General features: G+C 41.7%; 1 protein-coding gene across 1 annotated transcript in view; it reads right to left on the bottom strand.

Moving 5' to 3' along the window:
- The window catches only part of arhgap39 (Rho GTPase activating protein 39), a 190,439-nt gene that overhangs the window by 8,918 nt on the left and 158,179 nt on the right, over positions 1 to 23,342 (bottom strand). The window contains exons 4-7 of the mRNA XM_038716888.1: positions 20,629 to 20,793; positions 16,840 to 17,025; positions 5,354 to 5,567; positions 3,963 to 4,036 (exon numbers count right to left, since the gene is read on the bottom strand). Of these exons, the coding sequence (XP_038572816.1) occupies positions 3,963 to 4,036; positions 5,354 to 5,567; positions 16,840 to 17,025; positions 20,629 to 20,793 (639 nt within the window). The remainder of the gene's footprint in view (positions 1 to 3,962; positions 4,037 to 5,353; positions 5,568 to 16,839; positions 17,026 to 20,628; positions 20,794 to 23,342) is intronic.

Below are 23,342 nucleotides of genomic sequence, written 5' to 3' on the forward strand. Positions count from 1 at the left end.
GATGCAGAAAAACTAGTCCATGCATTTGTTACTTCTAGGCTGGATTACTGCAATTCCTTATTATCAGGCTGCTCGAAAAAGTCCATTAAGACTCTTCAGCTGATCCAGAATGCTGCAGCACATGTTCTGACAGGAACCAGGAAAAGAGATCACATTTCTCCTGTCCTAGCTTCTCTGCACTGGCTTCTAGTAAAATCCAGAATAGAATTTAAAATCCTTCTTCTTACCTACAAAGCTCTTAATGGTCAATTATCTTAAAGAAATTAAATTATCTTAAAGAAATTAAATTATCTTAAAGAGCTCATAGTACCTTACTACCCCATCAGAGCACTGCGCTCCCAGAATGCAGGGTTACTTGTAAATCTAAATGCTCCGTACTTGTATAGCGCCTTTCTAGTCTTTTCGACCACTCAAAGCGCTTTTACACTACATCTGCATTCACCAGTGATACACATTCATACACTCAGCCTAAGTGCTCAAACGGAAACTAGCATTCACACACATTCATACACTGGCGGAACAGCCGCCAGGGGCAAATCGGGGTTCAGTATCTTGCCCAAGGACACTTTGACACGCAACCGCCGACCTTCCGATTAACGGCCAACCCGCTCTACCTCCTGAGCCACAGCCGCCCCAGAACTTGTGGTTCCTAGAGTCTCCAAAAGTCGACTAGGAGCCAGAGCGTTCAGCTATCAAGCTCCTCTCCTGTGGAACCAGGTTCCAGTTTGGGTTCAGGAGGCAGACACCATCTCCACATTTAAGAGTAGGCTTAAGACTTTCCTCTTTGATAAAGCTTATAGTTAGGGCTGGCTCAGGTGAGTCCTGAACCATCCCTTAGTTATGCTGCTATAGGCCTAGACTGCCGGGGGATTTCCCATGATGCACTGAGCTCCTCTCTCCTCTACTTTCTCTCCCTCTGTATGCAACCTCATCCCATTATTGCATGTTACTAACACAACTTCTCCCCTTTCCTGTAGTCTTGTGCTTTCTCGTCCCTCTCCTCTCTCCTCCTATCACTTCCTGCAGGTTTTCTGGCTCTGGAGCTGTGGAGTTTGGATCTGTGGCTGCGGGTCACCTGCTGCCCCCGTTTGCCCACCTGCAAAATCAGCATTGTGTCAAATACAGTACTTGTTCCCCACTGTACATACATACACATACATATACACACATATACACACACACATACGTGACATGTAATACCAAAACCAGGGATATTAATGTGCTGCTGTAACAGCCTCCACTCCTCTGTTTTCAAGCTTTCCACCAGATTTTGGAACAGGATTGCTCCCATTCAGCCACATGAGCATTATTGAGGTCCAACACTGATGGTGGCTGATGAAGGCCTGGTTCGCAGCCCACTTTCCAGTTCTTTCCAAAGGTGTTTGATGGTCAGGTCTCTGTGGCCAGTCACATTTGTAGAGTTTAAAAAGTTACAACAAAGCTGATATTTCTTACCAAAGGTATTTCAGTTTCCTCTGTCTTCTAAAAGGTGCCTATCCTTCCTGCCAGGCGATCCCACTGTCTCGGTGCAGATCACGGACTGTCTCTTGGACCGTCTCTCGGACATATCTGCATGGATGAAGGCTTGCCACCTTCAACTAAACCTCTCTAAGACTGAACTCTTGGTCATTCCAGCCAAGCAATCTATCCACCATAACATCAAACTACAAATTGATTCCGCAACCATCACTCCAACCAAGGTGGTGAGAAACTTGGGTGTCATGATTGATGACCAGCTGTCCTTTTCAGACCATGTTACTGCTGTCTCTCGGTCATGCCGCTTTGCTCTATACAACATAAGGAAAATCAGGCCCTACCTCACTCAGTACGCCACCCAGCTTCTGGTACAGGCCATGGTTATCTCTCGCATCGACTATTGTAATGCCCTCCTAGCAGGTCTTCCAGCTTGTGCGGTGAAACCCTTACAAATGGTTCAGAACGCAGCAGCGCCGTCTGGTTTTTGATCAGCCCAAAAGGACTCATGTCACTCCATTACTCAGTGTCCTCCACTGGCTCCCCGTGGCCTCCAGAATCAGATTCAAGTCACTAATGTTTGCATACAGAGTGACTACTGGGTCTGCACCCATCTACCTAAACTCCATAATACAAACTTACGTTCCTTCTCGGCCACTACGCTCCTCCAATGAATGGCTCTGCCATCCCTTCACACAAAGCAATCCCAGTCCCGGCTATTCTCATCTGTGACGAAACGAGCTACCACACGCCATCAGAGCAGGGGCGTCCCTCTCTAACTTCAAGAAGCTCTTGAAAACTCATCTCTTCCGAGAACACTTCCTCTTATAACACCTCTAACTCCTAACCTCTAACATGCACTTCCTGTGCTCTTCTTCTTCTATCCCCTACAATGATCTTGTATTGATTGTACTTTTTGTTTTGATTGCACTTTTTGCTAACTCTTACTTCCTTCCCTAGGTATCTACCCCATTGATGTGATATGTACTGTGAGCTCTTACTAGTATTTATTGCTGCTCTTACTAGTATGTATTGTCAGTTGTAGATCTGTAGTTGATGCTCTGTTGATGCTTGTATGTTGTTCCTTAAATGTAAGTCGCTTTGGATAAAAGCGTCTGCCAAATGAGTAAATGTAAAAATGTAACCTGCTGTGTTTTAGGCCAGACGATTGCATCAGAATGTTGATTAAACCATTTTTTCTCCTCTTTGTAATGTGAAGAAAACTGACACCTCTTTGTTTAGTGCCAGAAGGACTGTTTTGTTTTAACTGTTTCATTGACACTTAAGATAGGGTGTCAACCATTTTGTAGACAAGCCCTGTTGTTCACTATGATTAGTTTAGAGCAAAAGACTGTTTATTCCTGTAGATTGAAGGGGGTTTCACATCTGGGATTGGCGCTCCTTTGTCTGACCAAAAGTAATGAATACAATAATGGTACACCCTTCCTAATTGGGTGACGAAGAAAGCAACCAAACGACCAATGACTATGGAGGAAAAAGGACCCGCCCACATACCTGGAGGATATAAACAACTCATTTTGTGAGAATCGGGACTGTAAGCTGTAAATCTGAAGAGAGGAACAACGTTCCAGGCCACTGCAGTGTTTTTGTTTTATGTTTGTTCTGTAATGCCATATTTTATTCACTTATTTTTTAATTAAATTTTCTGGTAATTTTCATCGGACCCAGCCTCTCCTTTCTCAAAATCTGAAAAAACTCAACACGTTCCATCATATTTCTTTTTGGAGCTGGGTTTGTTCACAGGGACAAACCCAAACTGTTGACACAAAGTTGGGAGCACACTGTTGTTTAAAATGTCTCAGGACAGGGGAGAAAAGGAAGACAGCTCAGGCAGAGCGAGGGATCCCTCTCCCGGGACAGGAATTATAAAAAGATTGTAAGATTTATCAAGAATGAGCACACATTGTAGTAGATTTTGACTCAGTCCCACACTGTCCTGCTGTCCCAAATAATCAATCAATCAATCAATCAATCAATCAATCAATCCCCAGCTCCTCCAGGAAGTGTTGAAGTGTCCTTGGGCAAGATACTGAACCCTGAATTGCCCCTGGTGGCTGTTCCACCATTGTATGAATGTGTGTGAATGTTAGTTTCTGTTTGAGCACTTAGGCTCAGTGTGTGAATGTGATAGTGTGTATATAAAAGCGCTTTGAGTGGTCAAAAAAGACTAGAAAGGCGCTATACAAATATGGAGCATTCACTGCAGCCTCCTGTTTGAGTAACATTTGTTATAATGTTTAGGAGATTAATGAGTCTTTTTAACTAGAAACTATTTGTGCTGTCTACCTTCAGTAGGAACCGATGGTCTTGACACATAAAAGGTAGAGAAGTCAGAAAGTACTGAGTCGGACTAACACATTGTTAGATGGGCTTTTTCATGTTCACAATAGGAAACATATAGAATAGCATCATAACACACACGTTGATGTTGATCTGAGCAGAAGACAGACAGAGCCAAAGGTGCTTACCTTCTTGGCTCCAGTCAGAGCAGCTTTTGTCAGTTTCCTGTAGCAGTATTTAGCGTAGCTGCTAATGGCCACTCCTGAAGCAACAGCAAAAAGAAGCCATATTTACACTATTAGAAAATTTCATATTTTGCACACAAATACTGATTCAACAGAAACAATTTCATTCAGGTCAGGATGTTGGAATGTGTTAATAAGGGCTCGGTCAGAAGTGAAGCAGACCCAGAGGATTAACTGCTGACTAAAAGTGAAAGTGTAGAGCTCAGACCTTCTTCATATTAAAACACATCTTATTGGCTTATCTAAGTATATTAAATATACCAAAGCTAAAAATTTATTTTAGGACCTTAATCCTGATTAAACAATTTTTATTTACAGCATCCCAGTACTTCCAGTGACTAAACCTAATAATAACCAGTTCTCCAGCTCATTTAAGCTCACAACCTTTCATTCTGGCAAGCAGGAAAACAAAGCGGACTGGTCTGATTTGTGATTCATTCGGTTCCAACACTGGAGCTGAAGAGAGTAATCTATTATTCATGTGTTCACCTGTAGGGGGAAGCAGAGCACCAGTACAGCTTTAAGGTGCCTGACACGTAAAATGCACTATCAGGTAAGTTATTTAATTTAAGACAGTCACTGCTGCTGTCTCTCAGCGTGTCTCCTGCTTGTGAACAGTGGTTGTGGGATGTTGTAGTTTCATTTTTGTCAATACTTTGCTTAAGCAGCTGATGTTCTACATAGCATTTGGGTTTGCAGGTAATTAATTTTCTGTTTAAAATAAGAGTAGTAACAGGTCTGGAGATATTTGTTGGATTATATATCTGTATCAGTTTCCCTCTTATCTGATACTTGATCCCAGTGTTCCCCAAAGACAGTCCTCAGTGCAGGTCAGATCAATATTCCCCCATTACAAAAACCCTGACTATTCTTTTTGTTTTCAAAATGCAGTGTATAACTGTATTTATAAGCTTGTGGCGTTGAAGTTGCAATGCCAAAAAATAAGTGCTATTCAGCTGTTTGCATGAAAATACATTTTTGATGGGAAAACCCACACAATCTACCGAAACACGGTCTTATATGTTAAATGACCTACACAGTCAGGGCCTGATTAAATAATAAAAAAAGTATTAATGTACAAAAATATGAGAAGGCTGAGCACTCTAGATTACAGCCCAGAGAAATGACTGCAGAGAAACGGTATAATGTTTTGTACTAATGGTGTACCAGTAGGGAACAAGGTGTAAGAATGGGGTAAGAATTCCAGATATTCCTGTAGTACCTACTGAGCAATCATCTGGACGTGTGGGAGGAATTTAGAGACATGTGATACTGTAGTTTTTATTTGTTTTTTTTACTCAGCTCATGGCTGAGTGTGTGTGCTGCCCCTTCACCCTTGGTGTCGTTGAGCGGGTCCATGTGTCGGTAGATGTAGCCTTCCAGATAGGTGTGAAAGCGGGGTGTGGGGGGGAAGAAGCCAAGACAGATGGCCATGAGCTCCCAGCCTCTCTCCAGGCTGTCGTAGCGGAAGTTCTCTGTGGTCTGACGACACAGCTGGATATAGAGCTCATCACGAAGACCCTGGTTACTCCACCCACGCACCACCACCTGATAGAGACAAGCAAAGTAGGCTGTAGTTTGTGCTGCTGATTAAAGGATTTTTATTCAGGGTACCCCCAGGATTCTCAAAGTTAAATTGAAGACTTTTTATGACCTTTTTAATACCGCCTATGATGAAATTTAATACCAACTTCACTGCTTTTTTAATGAAAAATCTGATTTAATTTAAGCCAGAGAAAATTATTTTACGAAGTTACATACAAAAACATTTTATAATAATACATTAATATTTAACACACTATAGCTTTTTGGGGTGTGTTTGTACTTTGATGTGAATCAAGGACGTCGCTGTGTTGAAAAGTGGTGTGGACATAGGGGTTCAGATTAGGGGTGTGACGATACACTTAGCTCACATGCACGATTCACAATCTTGGGTTCACGAGAACAAGACAAGAAGATATTTTAACTATTTTGATGAAATACTCAGTGCTGAAATATAAAAATGGGGGGTCTGGGGGTCCCCTAGAATTTTTTGAGCATTAAATTAATAATAATTAATTTCCTGCATTCTGGAGACATTGTCTGCACCAGTTTATGATAGAATTGTTTTTATTTATATAAAGTGATTCAGATTTTTTTAGCTTAAACTTTTTTGAACAATCCACATTTGTTTCTTCTATCTTTAAAGTGCATGTTTTCTTATTGTGCAAATAAACCTTTCTCAAAGTATTTTCATTTGTTTTTTTAACATTTCTTGTTGCAAGTAATTTTTCAGAACATAGGCCTATTTAAAAAAATGCTTTTAAAAAAGTGATGTATTCCCAGTGTAAATGACACATATGAATACAATATTTGTGCACCAAGAACTCTTATGGGGTGAAATCAAAAATACAAAATAAATTGTGCAGTATGAGTTGCTACAGTTAGTTACACCTTGGCTGGATAAGGTAATGAAATTTAATATGCCAGTTGCTTCAGTGATTATTCATCCTGTTCTGGTTTTGCATCTAAAGGCTGCTTGATTGTATTATTTAGCATTGGCTTGAAAGCAGCGGGGATAAGGAGTTGGGCTCCGGTTTGTTTTTTCCTCTTCCCGGTGATCGGCCCCTCTGGGTGATGTAAGTTTAGTGTTAGCATGTCGGATGTTTCCATTCACAGAACTGCAACAGTGGCGCCACACCGACACACAGACACGGTCCTCGTCTCAAACACACCTGTCTCTCCGTTGCTGTTGTATCATTCACTGACCAGGAACCTTCTGCGGGTCTTCCAGCTCCGCTGTTCCGTCAGCTCGCATGCCGATCAGCTTGTTGTGCTATGGCGGTCGCCCGCCAACTTGTTCGTATCTCTGGCTTTCTGAATTTCAGACACTTGCACATTCTGAGTAATCGAGCTAACGTTAGTAGCCCGTCAGAGACGTTTTCTTTTCTAACTGACTGATTCGCACCAGCGCTTGGATGCCAGAGCTCGTGCACCGTGAACACTCCACAGTTCAGAGCGTAAAGCTGAACACTGACGTAAACAGTAATGTTACCTGTACTGCCGTATAACATCACACTAAACAGTAAATTATGGAGTCTCACACACACGAAGTATTCATTTATGACGTTACGGCATTAATTAAATCATACAAAAGGTCAAGAAAAAATTTAAGACCTTGGTAAACGCAATTTAATACTTTAGTAATGAAATTTAAGGCCTTATTTTTGGAATATGAAATTTAAGACTTTTTTAATACTTTTAAGACCCCGCGGGTACCCCTGTTATTTCTGACTTTTACTTCCAGGTAATAATAATAATAATATAATAATAATCTTTATTAATAGCACTCTTCAAAACAATGTTGCAAAGTGCTCTCACAAGAGCAATGAAAATAAAACAGAAATAGCAGGAAGAAAAGTTATGAGATTAAAATACAGTTAGAAGAAAAATAGATAATTCATTAAAATCAACTAAAATCAGGAAAGGCCTTTCTATAAAAGTATAAGAGTTTACTGACTGAGCCGCCCTGATTTCCTTGTCTGCAATCAAGGTAGTCACACTTGATCATCTTCTCAGTACTGCTACATCAACTGTCACTTTTTAAAACTTGGGTATCAAGTATCAAGTCCACTCCCCCAAAACACATGGTCATGTGCAGTGAGTGCATGGCAGAGTGCAGCAGGTAAGTAGACAGGAAGACACACCAGCCAATCATTTCATTGTCAGACCGTTTGATTTATTTACTGCTGTTGGGATCTAAAGAGAATTTCAACAAACATAACAAAAATGTTTCTTAAACAAACAGCTTTAAATGTTCAAAGCTGCATTATTCAAGTGTTGGCGACTAGGGGGTGGAAAAACAAGATGACACACAGTCGCCACCATATGGCTACTTTCACTACTGCGCTAATCACGGACAAACCCAGAGAGAAATATAGCCGCAAGCGGCGATTCGCGGGTTCATACCGTTTTTCACAGTATCGCATTAAAATAATTTCACACATACGGTTCAAAATTGTTAGAAAACATAACCATGCAAGTTTTGTAACAACTGGAGAACCATTTTCTGATCCATAGCTTGATTTGTATCATTCCACGTCCAGTTACGATGCATTTATAGTGCCCCTTAGCGGTGGATTTGAATATTGTGTGAATTTGACTTTCAGGGTATGTCTGAGGTGCTGATGTAGAGATATCCTGCAAGTTTTGTGTTGATTGGACAAACAATATGCACTTTGTAGCCTGTTTTGCGTTTTGTGATGATTGGACCAACGGTTGTGGATCTTTGTCTATTTATGTCCTGCACCACGCCACTTTAAACGTTTATTGGTCAATATCGTGAAAACAAAAGGAGCCATCAACAAGTATTATACAACTTTATATATGTAAAGTCCAATGGTGATCCAGAGAAAATTTGGTGGCAATTGGAGCTACGGTGTAGGAGGAGATGTAAAAAATGTGTTTCCATTATAGCAAGCGGCCATAAAAATCCTGTTTTAATGTGTATCTGTATGTGTTTGGCAATAGTTCTTCAAATACGCTAGTTGACCTTTTCCTTAAAAAACAACTACAGCTTTTATTTGTAGGAGTGCACTGACTGCAAAGAACAAAACATATACTGGGAACAAGCCCACTCAGGATTACAGACATCACGGAGCATAAATGTCTTTCTTTCATATTAGACTATATAATAATTTAACTGAAACATACAATATGTAAATACTAGTATTATTAGAGAGTGGGGACCATACTATTTCATTGAAATGGTTTGAAAATATAGATGCCAGTAAAACTACAATACAATACTCTCTCTTGCTGCTATGTTTCTAACATGTCAACAAACACACAGAGAGAGAGAGAGGTTTTATTTATTTATTTTATTTTTAATATATATATTTTTAAACACACAGACACGCTTACTGTTTTATTTATTTATTTAATTTAAATTTTTAATTATTCTTTTTTTTACTTTTTAAAAAAAACACAAACACACATACACTTTGATTACTTTACGCTTTAATTGTTTAATGAAATGTATGGGGCTGATTGTTCTTATGTTGTGTATATATGATGCTTTGGCAATGTTGTTATTACATTCATACCAATAAAGTTGAATTGAGAGAAAGAGAGAGTGTTCATTTACACTCCCGGCTCCATACCTTTCATCCAGCGCAGCCAGCCAGCATATTGCCATAATAATTGCGGATAATAAAGCAGCATGAAAGCGGCTACATGACAACAACCGCAATCCATAGTCTGGTATCAACCGATCCAGCACAACAGTTTGTCCCATACACGGAGCTGCAGCACACAGTCAGGATGATAAACGATGCTTCACTCACCAAAGCAGGCTCACTTCAGCAGAAAGGCGCAGCGGCGGCTTTTCCTCTGGGCAAACTTCTGGAGGAGAGCCCGCAGAGTTTAATAAACGCTACGATCCGACCTTCACTGAGCTCGTAGCTGTTTCCTCCGCCTGTTTGTTGGGCAGCGATGTTTAACCCTTTAAAGTAAGCTCAGTTTCACAGCATCGTCCAGATAACTCCCGCTGGTGTCATGTTTTGCAATCCTCTCAGAAAGATGAAGATGAAGACAGTTACAGGATGATCTCCCTCAAAGCCAGAGGTGCTTATCAGCTCACGCACGGCGCTGTCAGTGAGACAGTGTCCGTTTAACGTTAGCTGGCTGTTAGCGATGTTGCTAACCTGTTGCTATCTGCAGACTAGCACGGCTCTCAGACACAGTACAGTACACAAAACTGTGTAGAGTGACAAACTTATTATAAACCAGCCAGGCTACTGACTGTCTGTATAATTATTAAATTACACCTTTCTGTCTGCTGCAGCTTGTGGCTAAGTTACCTCCAGAGAAAAACACACGCTGGAAGCAGCAGGCTGACTCCTAACTCTGCTCTGCCTGTTAGGCCCGCCCCTTAACCAATCACAAGCTTAGAAAGGTGACAGGCATCTACATGAACGAATCAGACGCCTCTCTCAAACAACCATGATCCATCACAGCTCAGGGTCAGAGGTTATCCTCTTAAAGTGACAGAGCCTAATATGACAACACCTACATGCTGCTAAGACATTTTAACTCAAACACAGAAGTTACATAATATCAGAATCAGCTTTATTTGACAGGTATGTGTGCACAAATGAGGAATTTGACTCTGGATTGTACATTGCTCACCATGCACTTACTTATACAATAATACAATAATAAAATCAAACGCAGGCCACAGTGTAGAGAACACATATATGCACACTACAAACAACAACAATAAAGACTGAGACAATAGTCCAATGAGCAGAGTGCAAAGGATGCAGGAGTAAATTATTATTACCATTATTATGTACATGTTGGACGTGATGTGATATACAGGTACACATACATGAATACATGTACACAGTGTGATGGACCATAGTGCAAAGGATGCTGGATTGAATAAGTATTATGTGCAGGTGTTATGTACTTGAGGTGGGTGGGTTTGGTAAACAGTATATACAATATGACAATATAGCAGTATGAACAGTGTGACCAGCACTGAGATAGGGAATGATGATTAAATAATAATTGGTAACCAGTAAACAGGTGGCTGATCAGAGACAGAGGGGGCAGAGTGGGGGGCTCCTCCTGAAGTCCACGATCATCTCCACAGTTTTGAGCGTGTTAAGCTCCAGGTTGTTCTGACCGCACCAGAGAGCCAGCTGATCAACCTCCCGTCTGTAGGCCGACTCATCACCGTCCCGGATGAGGCCGATGACCGTTGTGTCGTCAGCAAACTTCAGGAGTTTGACAGATGGGTCTCCTGAGGTGCAGTCGTTGGTGTAGAGGGAGAAGAGCAGTGGGGAGAGCACACACCCCTGGGGGGCGCAAGTGCTGATACTCCGGGTGCTGGATGTGATGTTCCCCAGCCTCACCTGCTGACTCCTGTCAGTCAGGAAGTCTGTGATCCACTGACAGGTGGAGGCTGGCACAGTGAGCTGGGTGAGTTTGGTGCTGAGGATTTCTGAGATGATGGTGTTGAACGCTGAGCTGAAGTCCACGAACAGAATCCTTTCATGTGTCCCTGGAGAGTCGAGGTGTTGCAGGATGTGATGCAGTCCCAAGTTGACTTCATCATCCACTGACCTGTTAGCCCTGTAGGCAAACTGCAGGGGGAGCAGCAAGGGGTAAAGACTTGAAGTCTTTCAAAGGACTTCAAGACTACAGATGTCATGTCGACGGGCCTGTAGTGATTTTATCCAGAGATAGAGGGTTTTTTGGGGACCGGGATGATTGTGGAGTGTTTGAAGCAGGAGGGAACTTCACACAGCTCCAGTGAACTGTTGAAAGAGATTTTCAGGCAGGATGGAGACACACCGTCTGGCCCATATGTACAGTATAAAGCATTTTATGCATATACTCCTCACTGGGGGGGGTCCACTGGGGTAGCCACCAATTTTATTAGGGTGGCCGTGGCCCCCCCTGGTAGCACCGCTGGATGGGACAAACATTTTATGATCAATAGCTTCCTTTTGTGCATTTATAGCGCCTCCTAGTGGTCAATTTGAGTGAGACTTGCAGGGTATGTGTGAGGTCCTTATCTAGACATATCCTGCAAGTTTTGTGTTGATTGGACAAACAATTTGTATTTTGTAGCCTGATTTGCATTTTATCCCCTGCAGTTTGTTTGCATTTATAGCACCCCCGGGTGTTCGATTTGAATGAAACTTTCAGGGCATGTTTCAGTTACTTATGAGGACACATCCTGAGAGATTTGTGATGATTGGAGAATGAATATGGGATTTATAGTGTAATTTGTGTAATGCTAAGCACCTTTCTTGCTCTTGTAGCGCCCCCTAGGGACGAATGCACATCAAAATGTCCAGGTATATCCGGGGCACCTATCTGAACATATCCTGTGAGTTTTGTGATGATCGGCTCTACGGTTGCTGATTTGTGGTCATTTATGTCCAGAGCCACGCCCCTTACAAAGTTCATTGGTCCATATCTTGAAAAGTAATTGAGATATCGACATGCTTTATACAACTTTTAATAGGCTTGATCCAATGATTCACTGAAAATTTGGTGGCAATCAGAGATGTCAAAAATGTGATTTTCCAAAAATTCAAAATGGCGTAAAAACTTTATAGGCGGACCTTAATAGTACTTGAGGCTTTTTTGTAGAGCACATTGAGCTGCACCTGTGTGAGAAATTTCAAGTCAATTGGACTGAGGTGTAAGGGGCGTGGCCTTTCAAAGTTTGCATATTAAAGCCTTATTTACAGCGGCACCATGTGGCCGATTGGGTTCATATTTCTATGGAAGCTGATGCACACCATTTCCAGTTATTCCCCCAAGTTTCATGTTTCTAGCTTATTCCAGCTCACGGGAATTTGAGCCGGTGCGGCAGACAACAAATAATAATAATAATAATAATAATAACTAAAACACACAAACATAGAAGGGTTCTACCGCTACGCGGTATGAACCCTAATTATCACCTGTTCTGCTGTTTTACTTGATTATTGCTTCAGTGAAAATAAGCTCTGATTATGCCACCGTACACGAGCTGCTCAGCAGCAGACAGCAGACCGACACGGTTAGAGACTAGCTGGTCAACACAGTGGAGCAGTTAGCAGCTAACGAGCCAGAAACTTCCCTGAGGAGCTGGTGGAGCCAAAAACAGAGCTGCAAGAGAGTGAATGTTGGACTTTAATTCATCATGTGGGCACAAACACGCGTTTGTAACATGTTCAACTGATAAGGTGATAATATGTCAGTGTTGTGTTTACAGCTTGTACTGCAGGTCCAAAGTGGCCAAAAACTATTTATATAACTAAGACAAGTTTAAATTTGTCATTAGGTTGTTGCCAAGCGCTTTTCTACTTAGATATTCAGCAGACACGGAGCAGCATTATCATTCACTTGGAGCTGTGATTCCACCACCTCAACTTTTAGAGACTTTTGGCTCATGATTTTGCTAGTTGCTAAGCTACGCTAACCAGCTTTGTCTGTCTGCCGATATGTACTGATGTTTCATCAAAATCTGTTGTAATATTTTATTTTCTCTTTTCTCTAAGCATATTTGGCAGTGCCACTGGCAAAATATCTTCATGGACTATCAGAAGGAAGACTCAAAACGCTCTGCAGCCTTATTTATAACGATATACACAAAACAGGGCTTGAAAGAGGAGTACACCACTGCCCTAAAAACACACCTCCTGTGCACACCTGTAAGGAAATTCTGAGTCAGGCGAACAAACATTTTGGAGAAAGTGAAAAACGGTTACAGATGGTGAACTGAACCCAGATTTTATTCTGACCCCTGTCACACATTTGCAGTCTCTTCACTTCATATCAAACTAAGTATATAACCACTTTATCACAAATATTCAGGCCAGTGATGCCGATGTATTTGTGCTAGTAGTAAGCCACTAACTATTCTATAAGAACCTCTCCATTTTTAAAAGACAGAGCCAACCCAAATCTTCACCATTTATGTGTGTTAATATTATGCATCCAGTCACATTACTCAGAAGTATGTTATGCATATGTGACTCATGGGGACCAGTGGGGAGGCCAGTGAGTGCCCCCCATCCCATAAGTGCATATGCTTACTATATACAAAAGTATTTGTTTTTGTTGTTCACTAAAGACATTTGGCTTTAAGATTAAAAGATGACAAGAGTTCAGAATTTCAGCTCTCATTTCCTGGTATTCACATCTAGATGTGTTAAACAACTCAGGACATACCACCCTTTGTTTAAACCCACTCATTTTTCAAGTGAGCAAAACTATTGGAACATGTGACTGCCAGATGTTTGTTGTTGCCCAGGTTTTGCCTTTTAGGTTGATTGTCCAAACATTAAATAGCTCTGCATGACTAGTCTAAGTTTCATCCTTGGTTCAAACCTATAAAGACTGCATAAACATGAAGACCAGAGAGCTGTCTATGGGAGAAAAGCAAGACATTGTCAAGCTGAGAATCTGAGAAAATTGAACAGAGCCATTGGACAAACATTGAGCATAGAAAGCACAACAATTTGGAATGTCCTGAAAAAGAAAGAAACTACTGGTGTACTGAGCAACAGACGTCCAACAGGTCGGCCAAGGGAAACAACAGTAGTTGATGACAGAAATATGGTGAGAGCTGTGAAGAAAACCCCCAAAACATCATTAAATGACATCAGCAACAACCTCCACAGTGCAGGGTGAAGGTATCACAATCCACTGTTGGAAGAAGACTCAGAGAGCAGAAATATAGAGGCCACACCACAAGATGCAAACCACTCATCAAGAATCGGAAGGCCAGGTTGAAAAATGAGCCACAAAACTTGTGGAACACAATCTTATGGACTGATGAGACCAAGATTAATCTCTAGCAAAGTGATGGAAAGGGCAAAGTGTGGAGAAAGAAAGGAACTGCTTATGATCCGAAGCATACAAGCTCATCTGTGAAGCATGGTGGAGGTCATGTCATGTAATGCTCCTGATGACATTTGCAAGAATCCACCTCTCCCTGAACAAAGCAATCAATCAGAGCCAGGAGCAGTCTCTAACGCAGTGTCAGTCACCGCTTGTGCACACCCTGCCCAGACCCCCTCCTCGAGCATGCTCTCAGTCAAGCTCAATATCTTAAGATGTTTTACAATGTCTGAAAAACAACAGAATGAATCAGAAAAAAAGAACTGCCCATTCCTCCTTCGCCAACAACATCGTGTAGTACAGAACAGCTTCGGCCTCATCATGTTTGATGCCATGACGCTCGTATCGTATCGTGAGTGGCAAAGAGGCATGATGACAAACAGTGGGGAATAACTTTTGATGGGGGGCAGTGGTGTACTAGCCTCTCATCCTGCTGTTGGACGTCCAATGGCGGTTCTAGACCAGTCTTATTGAGGGGGCCAGGCTGGGGCCAGTTGTTTTGTCAGAGAGGCCCATTCAATCCAGGACAGAAGAGACAAAGGCAATGTTCAAGCTTTCAAAGTGTCTTGTTTAGTGTATAATGTAATGGGTTAGTCTGTTCCAGTAACTTACACTTATTTGTTTCAGTAACAGGATCTTTTCAGTAACTTAGTTTTACTGAATTACATTATACAAAAACAACCTTCCTGTTAACTTTAGCTCAAGTGACAGTACATTCTTTGATGCAACATGTCTTTGTAAGGTTTATGAACAGAATCAGCTCTAGACATTAGCCATACCTAGCCCCAAACACTCTCTGGATACCAGTTTGTATTTTGTATCCCACCATAACTTTTGCTAGGAAACAACAAACGTCTCCATATTCACCGCTGTTATTAGTCCTGACATGAAATACCTAAAACAAAATACTTGGCCATCATCTGTGCATTATGGACGGGGACACTGGCAGACTGCATGTCCAGCCTGGTAGGACCAGTAGGCTACTGTTATCGCTTTTTGTGTATGAAAAGTGCTTTATTAAATTGTTATGATAATAATTATACCTTTAAGGAGGGGGACTCAATTTCCAGCAAGATCCAAAGGCTATCCATGCAGTGGAAACATGGTGTACAAGGACAAAATATTGTCTACAATGCTGCATTCAAGTTCAATAATACATAACGGTAGCCTATAGAATCTTCTTATAATCCGTGTGCTAGCTTGCTTCATGAACCCACAGCTAATCAAATCAACAGATTATTCCCTGACTTCATTTGGGAAATAAAAGTCACACACTTAAAAAGGCTTTCTAACAGTAGGACTGACTGAAGTTTTACATTTTACTGATAATGCAACACTTTTAAAATTAATTGGCTGAAAACATGCCTCCCAGGTTCTTTGTGATTCTTCATCCCCAACCATGTTTTTGATAAAACTGGAGGTCTCTCCTTTGTTTAAACATGTAATTATTCACCTACCAAACTTCCTTCCTTATATATGTTTCATCAGCAATCTCTTTTTGCCGGGAGGTTATGCTTCATTCACAATTTTTCTTTCTTATGGAATAATGATAATATAACTATCATACTGTTTTTAATCCCAAATGATTCCAAAGAAATATGATCAACCTTTTCTACTAATCCACAACTTTCCAAATCATTTTAAAGAATACAACTCAATCATTCAAAGCCATTCCTTCTGGATGAATCCGTCTTACTAAGAATCACTTATCATTTTTCACAACACCTCAGATGTTCCATCTGTGTAGCTTTTGAATGGTATCAATATATATGGCAAGACATGTAACAATAAACATATACGTCATATTTTTAAAGTAAAAACTCAATGTTATTGGAGCTCACATGTGGATGAAATAAAGTGGAAAACGCATGGCTCTGAACTCAACAATGTGGTATTCCTAACCAAGTCAACATTTTCGATCAAATCTTTCCAGTGAATTCTGCACTCTCCATATGTAGATGATGATAATTCTTGTTTTATAAATCTTTTTCCACGTGCACCATTTTTTTATTTTCAGTGCACGTGCATTTTTGGAACAGATCCTTTGCACAGTTTTCTAAATGAGGCCCCTGGTTTTTTAAAAGATTGTGCTCAAGGACACCCAGCTTCACAGTGTGAAGCCTCCTGCAGAGAGGAGGAGAGCAAAGTGATTTTTGTTCAGTTTGTCATCTGTGTAAGCTGCGAACACGTCAGTGTTTTCATAATGAAGGTGTCATCCATCTAGACTTTGTGTCCTAATGTGACTATGGCTGAAAATTAAGTGTCGGGTTCAGACCAACGGCACCATGAAAAAGTAAAATTACTGCAGCGGGATACCATAGTGAAACATGAAGGATTAGTGAGAATAAGTGCTTCTGTGTATGGTTGAATGAGTGAGAGACCTCCAGGTTAGACCCTGAGCCAGGATAGAGCAGTGATTCAGGCCACAAACCTCCAGTGCCACAGAGAGGGGATCAGCCTTGGAGCGACGGTCTCCCATGTAGGTCTGGATGAGTTTAAAGATGTCCACTGCTTCCCTCTTCACGGAGCGGTCTGAGGTCACAATCATGGGCTTCTTGATGGGCTCACTACTCCAGGCCAGCATGTTGGCAATGGAAACCTTTCTTCTAAACAGACCCTGAGAAAAAATGCCAGGGATGGAGAGAAACACGAGAGTAACAGAGAAGGTTAGAGGAGTGGCAGAGAGATAGGGAAAGATGCTGGCTGCCATTTTATCTCCCACCCAGCACAAGTTGGATTTTCCCATGCTAATAAATGAAATCCAAAAAAAATAAAAAATAGCAAAGGGTTATGTAATATCAGCAAAAAGGAAAGCCAAAAAACAAATGAACCTAAAGTCTGTTTCAGTGGAATGACATGACTTTAAATGTACAGAAGAGAAGAGTAGCAGATAGACAGACCACATCTGTCTATCTGCTACTGAAAGTCTGTTATTAGCTTTATTGCACCTTTTCTTTTCCAGAATAACCAGGGGTCTTATTTATAAACGGTGCGTACATACAAAACAGGGCTGGAAACGTGCGTACACCACTTCCCAAGCAAAGTTTGTGATCTATAAAAACCAAACTTGACAGGAGAATGTACGTTCTGTAAGTAAACTCTGAACCGTGTGTACGCACATAAAGAGGAGAGATGAGAAACGGCGACTCACATTGCGGAAGGATGAAACTGTTTGAAATGAATAGACCTACTTCTGTGTAAAATATATCGAAATATTAGGCCTACCTCTGAGAATTGTAGGCTTAAAGCCTTTCTGAATAAACAAACACCCCTTTGATTGACTTTCCCTGAAGTGCAAAAAATCACATACAATTAAAGATCATTTGCAGCGCACAAAAAGAACCAGATTTAGGATAATAAACACAAACGGAGATTCTGTTTCTACAAAAGAATACCTCAAATATTTTGTACAGTTTAAATCATATTAATTAATACTTACATGCAGTGCAATTTATTCTCATAAGGAGGACAAATTACATTTAAATTGATGCCGTTTTCAGTGCATAGTTTCATGCATTGTTATTATCACGTTTGCTGCCTTATCGAACCAAACGATGTGCGCCAGCATGTGGATGTGATGCACTGCTTGTAGAAACAGGTTATGGAAATATAACACTATTTTATTGTCATTTACAACAAACCAAACAACATGCTTCAGCTTCACCAAAAGGAACGTCAGTGTCACACTGAGTTAGATTTTACACTTTTAGTGAGGTTTCTACGCACAGTTTTATAAATAAGACCCCAGGGCCTTTTGAAAAGGCACATTTCAATGGAATAGAAAGCGTATGTGGAGAATTTAAGTTAATCAAGAAAATGTTACAAAACATATTGGTCAGAATTCTGAATGTAAAAAATAATGACAGTTCATTACAGAACAGTAATACATATACTTAGTGAACTCTGACAGTGAGTATGGACTTATGGACATTTATGTGAAGAACCACAGCTGTAAAAAATCCCACCATGTCACTAACCCCACTGACTTCACATGGGTCATGGGTCAGTACCTTTAACATCAATATTTAAAGAGTAAATGGGCAAATCATTTGATAAGCACTAGTGAAGTCGTTATAACCTCAGAGGACACAACTATGTCTATTGAAAGGGTGGGGGGTTGTCAGAGGGGGACCCGGGCCTTGTTAATGAGGCTAGCTGCAGACGGGAAGAATCTGATTTGTGGAAAGAGGTTTTGGTCCTGATGGACCACAGCCTCCTGCCAGAGGGGAGAGTAATAGTTTGTGTCCAGGATGGGAGGAGTCAGCTGTAATCTTTCCTGCACGCCTCAGAGTCCTGGCGGCGTACAGGTCCTGAAGAGAAGGAAGATTGCAGCCAATCACCTTCTCTGTGGAGCGAATGATACGCTGCAGCCTGCCCTTGTCCCTGGCAGTGGCAGCAGCGTACCAGATGGTGATGGAGGAGGTGAGGATGGACTCAATGATGGCGGTGTAGAAGTGCACCATCATTGACTTTGGCAGGCTGAACTTCTTCAGCTGCTGCAGGAAGTACATCCTCTGCTGGGCCTTCTAGATGATGGAGGTGATGTTCAGCTCCCACTTGAGGTCCTGGGAGATGATGGTGCCCAGGAAGCAGAAGGAGTCCACAGTGGTGGCTGGGGGAGTCACACAGGATGATGGAGGAGGGTGGGGCTGGGCTCTTTCCACTGTCTCTTAAGCTCCAGACTGTTCTGGCTGCACCAGGTCACCAGATGGTCGATCTCCCACCTGTAGGCGGACTCAACCCCACCTGAGATGAGCCCAGTGAGGGTGGTGTCATCCGCAAACTTCAGGAGCTTGACAGACTGGTGACTGGAGGTACAGCTGTTGGTGTACAGGGAGGGGAGCAGAGGGGAAACGCAGCCTTGAGGGGAACCAGTGCTGATGGTCCTGGAGTCAGAGAGATGGTTTCCCAGCTTCACGTGCTGCTTCCTGTCCGTCAGGCAGTCTGTGATCCACCTGCAGGTGGAGTCAGGCGCGCTCAGCTGGGACAGCTTGTCCTGCAGCAGGGCCGGGATGATGGTGTTGAAAGCAGAGCTGAAATCCAGAATGACTTCAGCTGCTGGAGGATGTAGTGAAGGGCCATGTTTACTGCATCATCTACAGACCTGTTGGCTCTGTAGGTGAACTGCAGGGGGTCCAGGAGTGGGTCTGTGATGGATTTTAGGTGGGACAACACAAGGCGTTCAAAGGACTTCATAACCACAGAGGTCAGGGCGACGGGTCTGTAGTCATTTAGTCCTGTGGTCCTTGGTTTTTTGGGGACAGGGATGATGGTGGAGTCCGTAAATAGCATAATCTAATAAAATTAGTGTTGTCTTATGTGTATGGGTTCACTTGCACAGACTTCACTTAGCCTATTACGTGAGAAGTCATGGACACCTTGGATATTTCCCAAGCAGGGAGCAGATAAAGCAACTGTGAACACACAAGTGCAGATGTTAGGTTACAATCACTAGGCCGGTCTGTCAGCCATCGCCGATGAACGATGGCACCTTCTATTGGCCCACCCTAGCGACCACCGCTATCATAAACACACTGGAGTCCTGTGCTGGATTTCATGCTCCTTATTAACGTTTCCAGAACAAACTATGACCTGGCTGTAGTATATTTATTGCAGTCCTGTAAAAATGCTGCATTTTTGAGGGCTGTGGGGAGTTTTGTTAAGTTAGTTGGGATAAAAAATGTGGTTCATAGGTTCACTTCAATCAAAGGATCAGGTCAACTTGTGTATTTAAACAAAACATTCTCAACACAAGGTCACAAGATGTGGTTGAAAGCTTTAGAAATGTTGGACCATCTGTTGCTAATTTTTTGTCAAGCTGCTGTTTCTAAGGTCAAGAATAAGCCTGCAAGCTCAACTCATGTTTTCTTTTTGAGTAGCAAAACCTCATTAGCGATCAGCTGATCACTTTTACCTTATGTAAGACATTAACATTTTAATCTGACAACAGACTGGTCTCATGTCTGCCATTATGTGTGGACATAGACAAATATGTTGAAGTGGTCAGATAAAGGTGACATAACCATGTCTTTCACTGAACTTACACACGAGAATACACTATTTAAAAACATTCCAAAACATTTTGGAGACAATTTTATAAATAATAAAGACAGAAATACAAACCAAAGCTATGGTGTTGGAGTCACTAATGGAAAAGGGGACAGGTACATTGTGATGTCATGCAAATATCGGATGCAGATCCACACATCCTCTGGAGTACCTGTGTGTGTTTGTTGAAGTGTTTGGATGCCCAGTTCTCAATGTCGGTCTCTGAAGAGGGCTTTCTCAGGGTGAACTCTGGGAAAATTCCACAGCTGGCGCTCGGCATCATATTCCTGGCATTTCGACTGGCCTCAAACTGGGCACAGGCTCCGAGGTCCTCCGACTGACAGGTGAAGAAGCAGAGAGAGGAGGAAACAGACAATATCAGTCATCTCTGTACATCTGCAGAGCATTTAGAGTGTCTGGAGAGCTGAGCATTTCTTCAGCACACGGAAGGAGCTGACTAGGATTAATACTGACGTGTTAATACGTCAATATCCACAAGGTTATTTCACTGCAACAAAGGGTCCATTTATTCCTCTCTGAAATAACAATCCAAAGCAACAGCTGTGGATCAAAAAATAACTAATAAAGAAAAGTTATTCTAAGCCATGAACATCATTCTACAGGAGCCTTTTATGCAGCAGCTGTATTAGATTATGTGCAAATGTTGACCTGGTGGCATGTTCATCCATTACACATGTCATGATCAAATTGCCAAGAGTTGTTCAGATGGACCTTGCTCTAGTCTGGACCTAGGTGTTGGTCAGGAGTTTGGACAGATAGACTGACAATGGGTGAATTATCCATTGCCCAGTACTTCTGTGCAGCGGCTCCACAGACTGTATGTAGTGTCTCCTGTAGTGAAGGTTGTCAGATATGGTGAGTGAGTACAGGTTTTCATTTTGGTCTCTGTTCAGGCAACCCTGGCAAACTGTGATGCACACAACCAAGAAACATGAGGTGGATATCCATGTGAACATCTCACTCTCAGAGAGAAAACAAATGAGCAGATTTCCAAACATGTTAAATAAGAAACAAACAGAATGCTGCTCTATTTATGTTCTTGTGCTGCATTCACTTTTTGTCTGACAGCACTGGGATTTCTGTGGAATAAAGGTTCCTTCATCTGTATCCTTAGTCATTCTCTGTTGCTGAATAAAACCCTCTTCTATCTCTGTTCATTTCATCCTCCATTCTCTCTCTCCTCTTCTCCATCTACTTTGGCTACTGCTTTTCTTAAAGATCGACAGATTCCTCCCTTCACACACTCAGCTTTAAGATGAAGCATTGCGTTGCTGAATCTAAAGAAAGAGAAGATTAAAAAATTGGTAGAGAGGACCGACAGCTTCTTTTTGTTTTGGCTGAATGCTTCCCAGCCCTTGTATCTCCTCTGGCCTCTGAGGACTCAGGAACAGACATGTCAGACCAACCTGTGCTTCTGTCTTCATGTCATGTCTGCCACTTTATGGTATACTTTAGGAACTCTAACATTCATCTTTCTGCATAGAAATATAGGTTGGTTGTGAGAATTGATCACATCATTATCTAACTGATTTTATTAGTGGTGTGACTTACAATTTAATACTATAATAAATAATAATAAACTGCATCTTCAGAGTCAACCCCTTCAACTCTTATGAAGACATATTCAAGTGCTCCTTCTGTGAGCTACTCCCATGTTCACTGCTTGAATTGGAATAAGAAAGGTGCCAGCACTATAAGCCAGCAGCATTACATGTATTTGGGGACACAAATTGTCATGCATCAAGTCATGCAACAAGAGCAAAGAACTGTTCTTACAGGTCTCTGTGTTCAGATCTCACTTATTTTGTAGCTTAACTGCATCTGTGTGGTTTGTGATGACTCTTGTTTGTACTTTCAGCTATCAGCCTTATTTTACTGCTTACCAATTTGTTTCCACCCATAGAAGAAAACTGTTAAGTTACTGCTGATGCAAACTGAGCATGTGCTGCTGCTGCTTCACAGGTAGAGCTTTCCACCGTCAAAGCAGCTACAGGAAATGGAATGTATCTGTTACAGTCAGCAGAAATGTGACAAAAGATTGTTCAACGCAAAAACATATGGACGGCTGAGGAGGTCCATTTAATAGCTGTTCTGGACCTTCAATCATACTGTATCATGTGACATGGTTGCTATGGCAACAGCAGCGCATGTAGATTTTGCTTTATTGACATAACATGCCTATGACAGAAATATAGTCATTGGAAAAGAAGGTTTTTGGATTAAAGAGCAGCAGACCTTAGATGATCCACCCATCTCCTAGATGGACAAAATGGGACCTTAAGTTGAACAGTGATCCAAATAAAATGTAACTGCTTGTGCGGCGTCTCTCTACATTCTCCAGAGATTCTCAGTGATGTCAGCTGTATGGGGTGGATCACATTTGTTCATCATTTGTTTCACTAGAGCCCCTTTTCCACTGCACAGTACCAGCTCGACTCGCCTTTGTTTGGTTTTCCACTGTGGAAAAGTTGTACCTGTACATCACTTTCGTTGAGGTTCCAAGCGAGCTGAGGGATACTAAAATGTGACGTGAAAACACAACAGACTGCTGATTGGTCAGAGAGAATATTCACTATTCACTGCATCATCATCGCTGCACCAGACAGAGCCCAGCAACAGAAAGTTTTATATTTTACAGTTTCCGTATGGAATTTCATCACTAAATCCACTTCTGAGAAGTTTTGAGGTGAGAAATCAGCTGTGTAGATTTCGAATATTGACAGTTTTACGAGAAGTGATGGCGGAACAAAAATGTGCTTGAAGGTTTTCGGAGTTGAGGAGCTCCGCGAGTGGCTGTTTCATACCGCTTATCTGTCTTTACATTCTGAGTAAGGTTGAAACGTTTTAACTTAAATCAAGAGACAG

This window comes from Micropterus salmoides, unplaced genomic scaffold (assembly GCF_014851395.1).
Source record: "Micropterus salmoides isolate LMB-PRFRI ecotype aquatic unplaced genomic scaffold, ASM1485139v1 Ms_hic_scaffold_13, whole genome shotgun sequence".
NCBI lineage: Eukaryota > Metazoa > Chordata > Actinopteri > Centrarchiformes > Centrarchidae > Micropterus > Micropterus salmoides.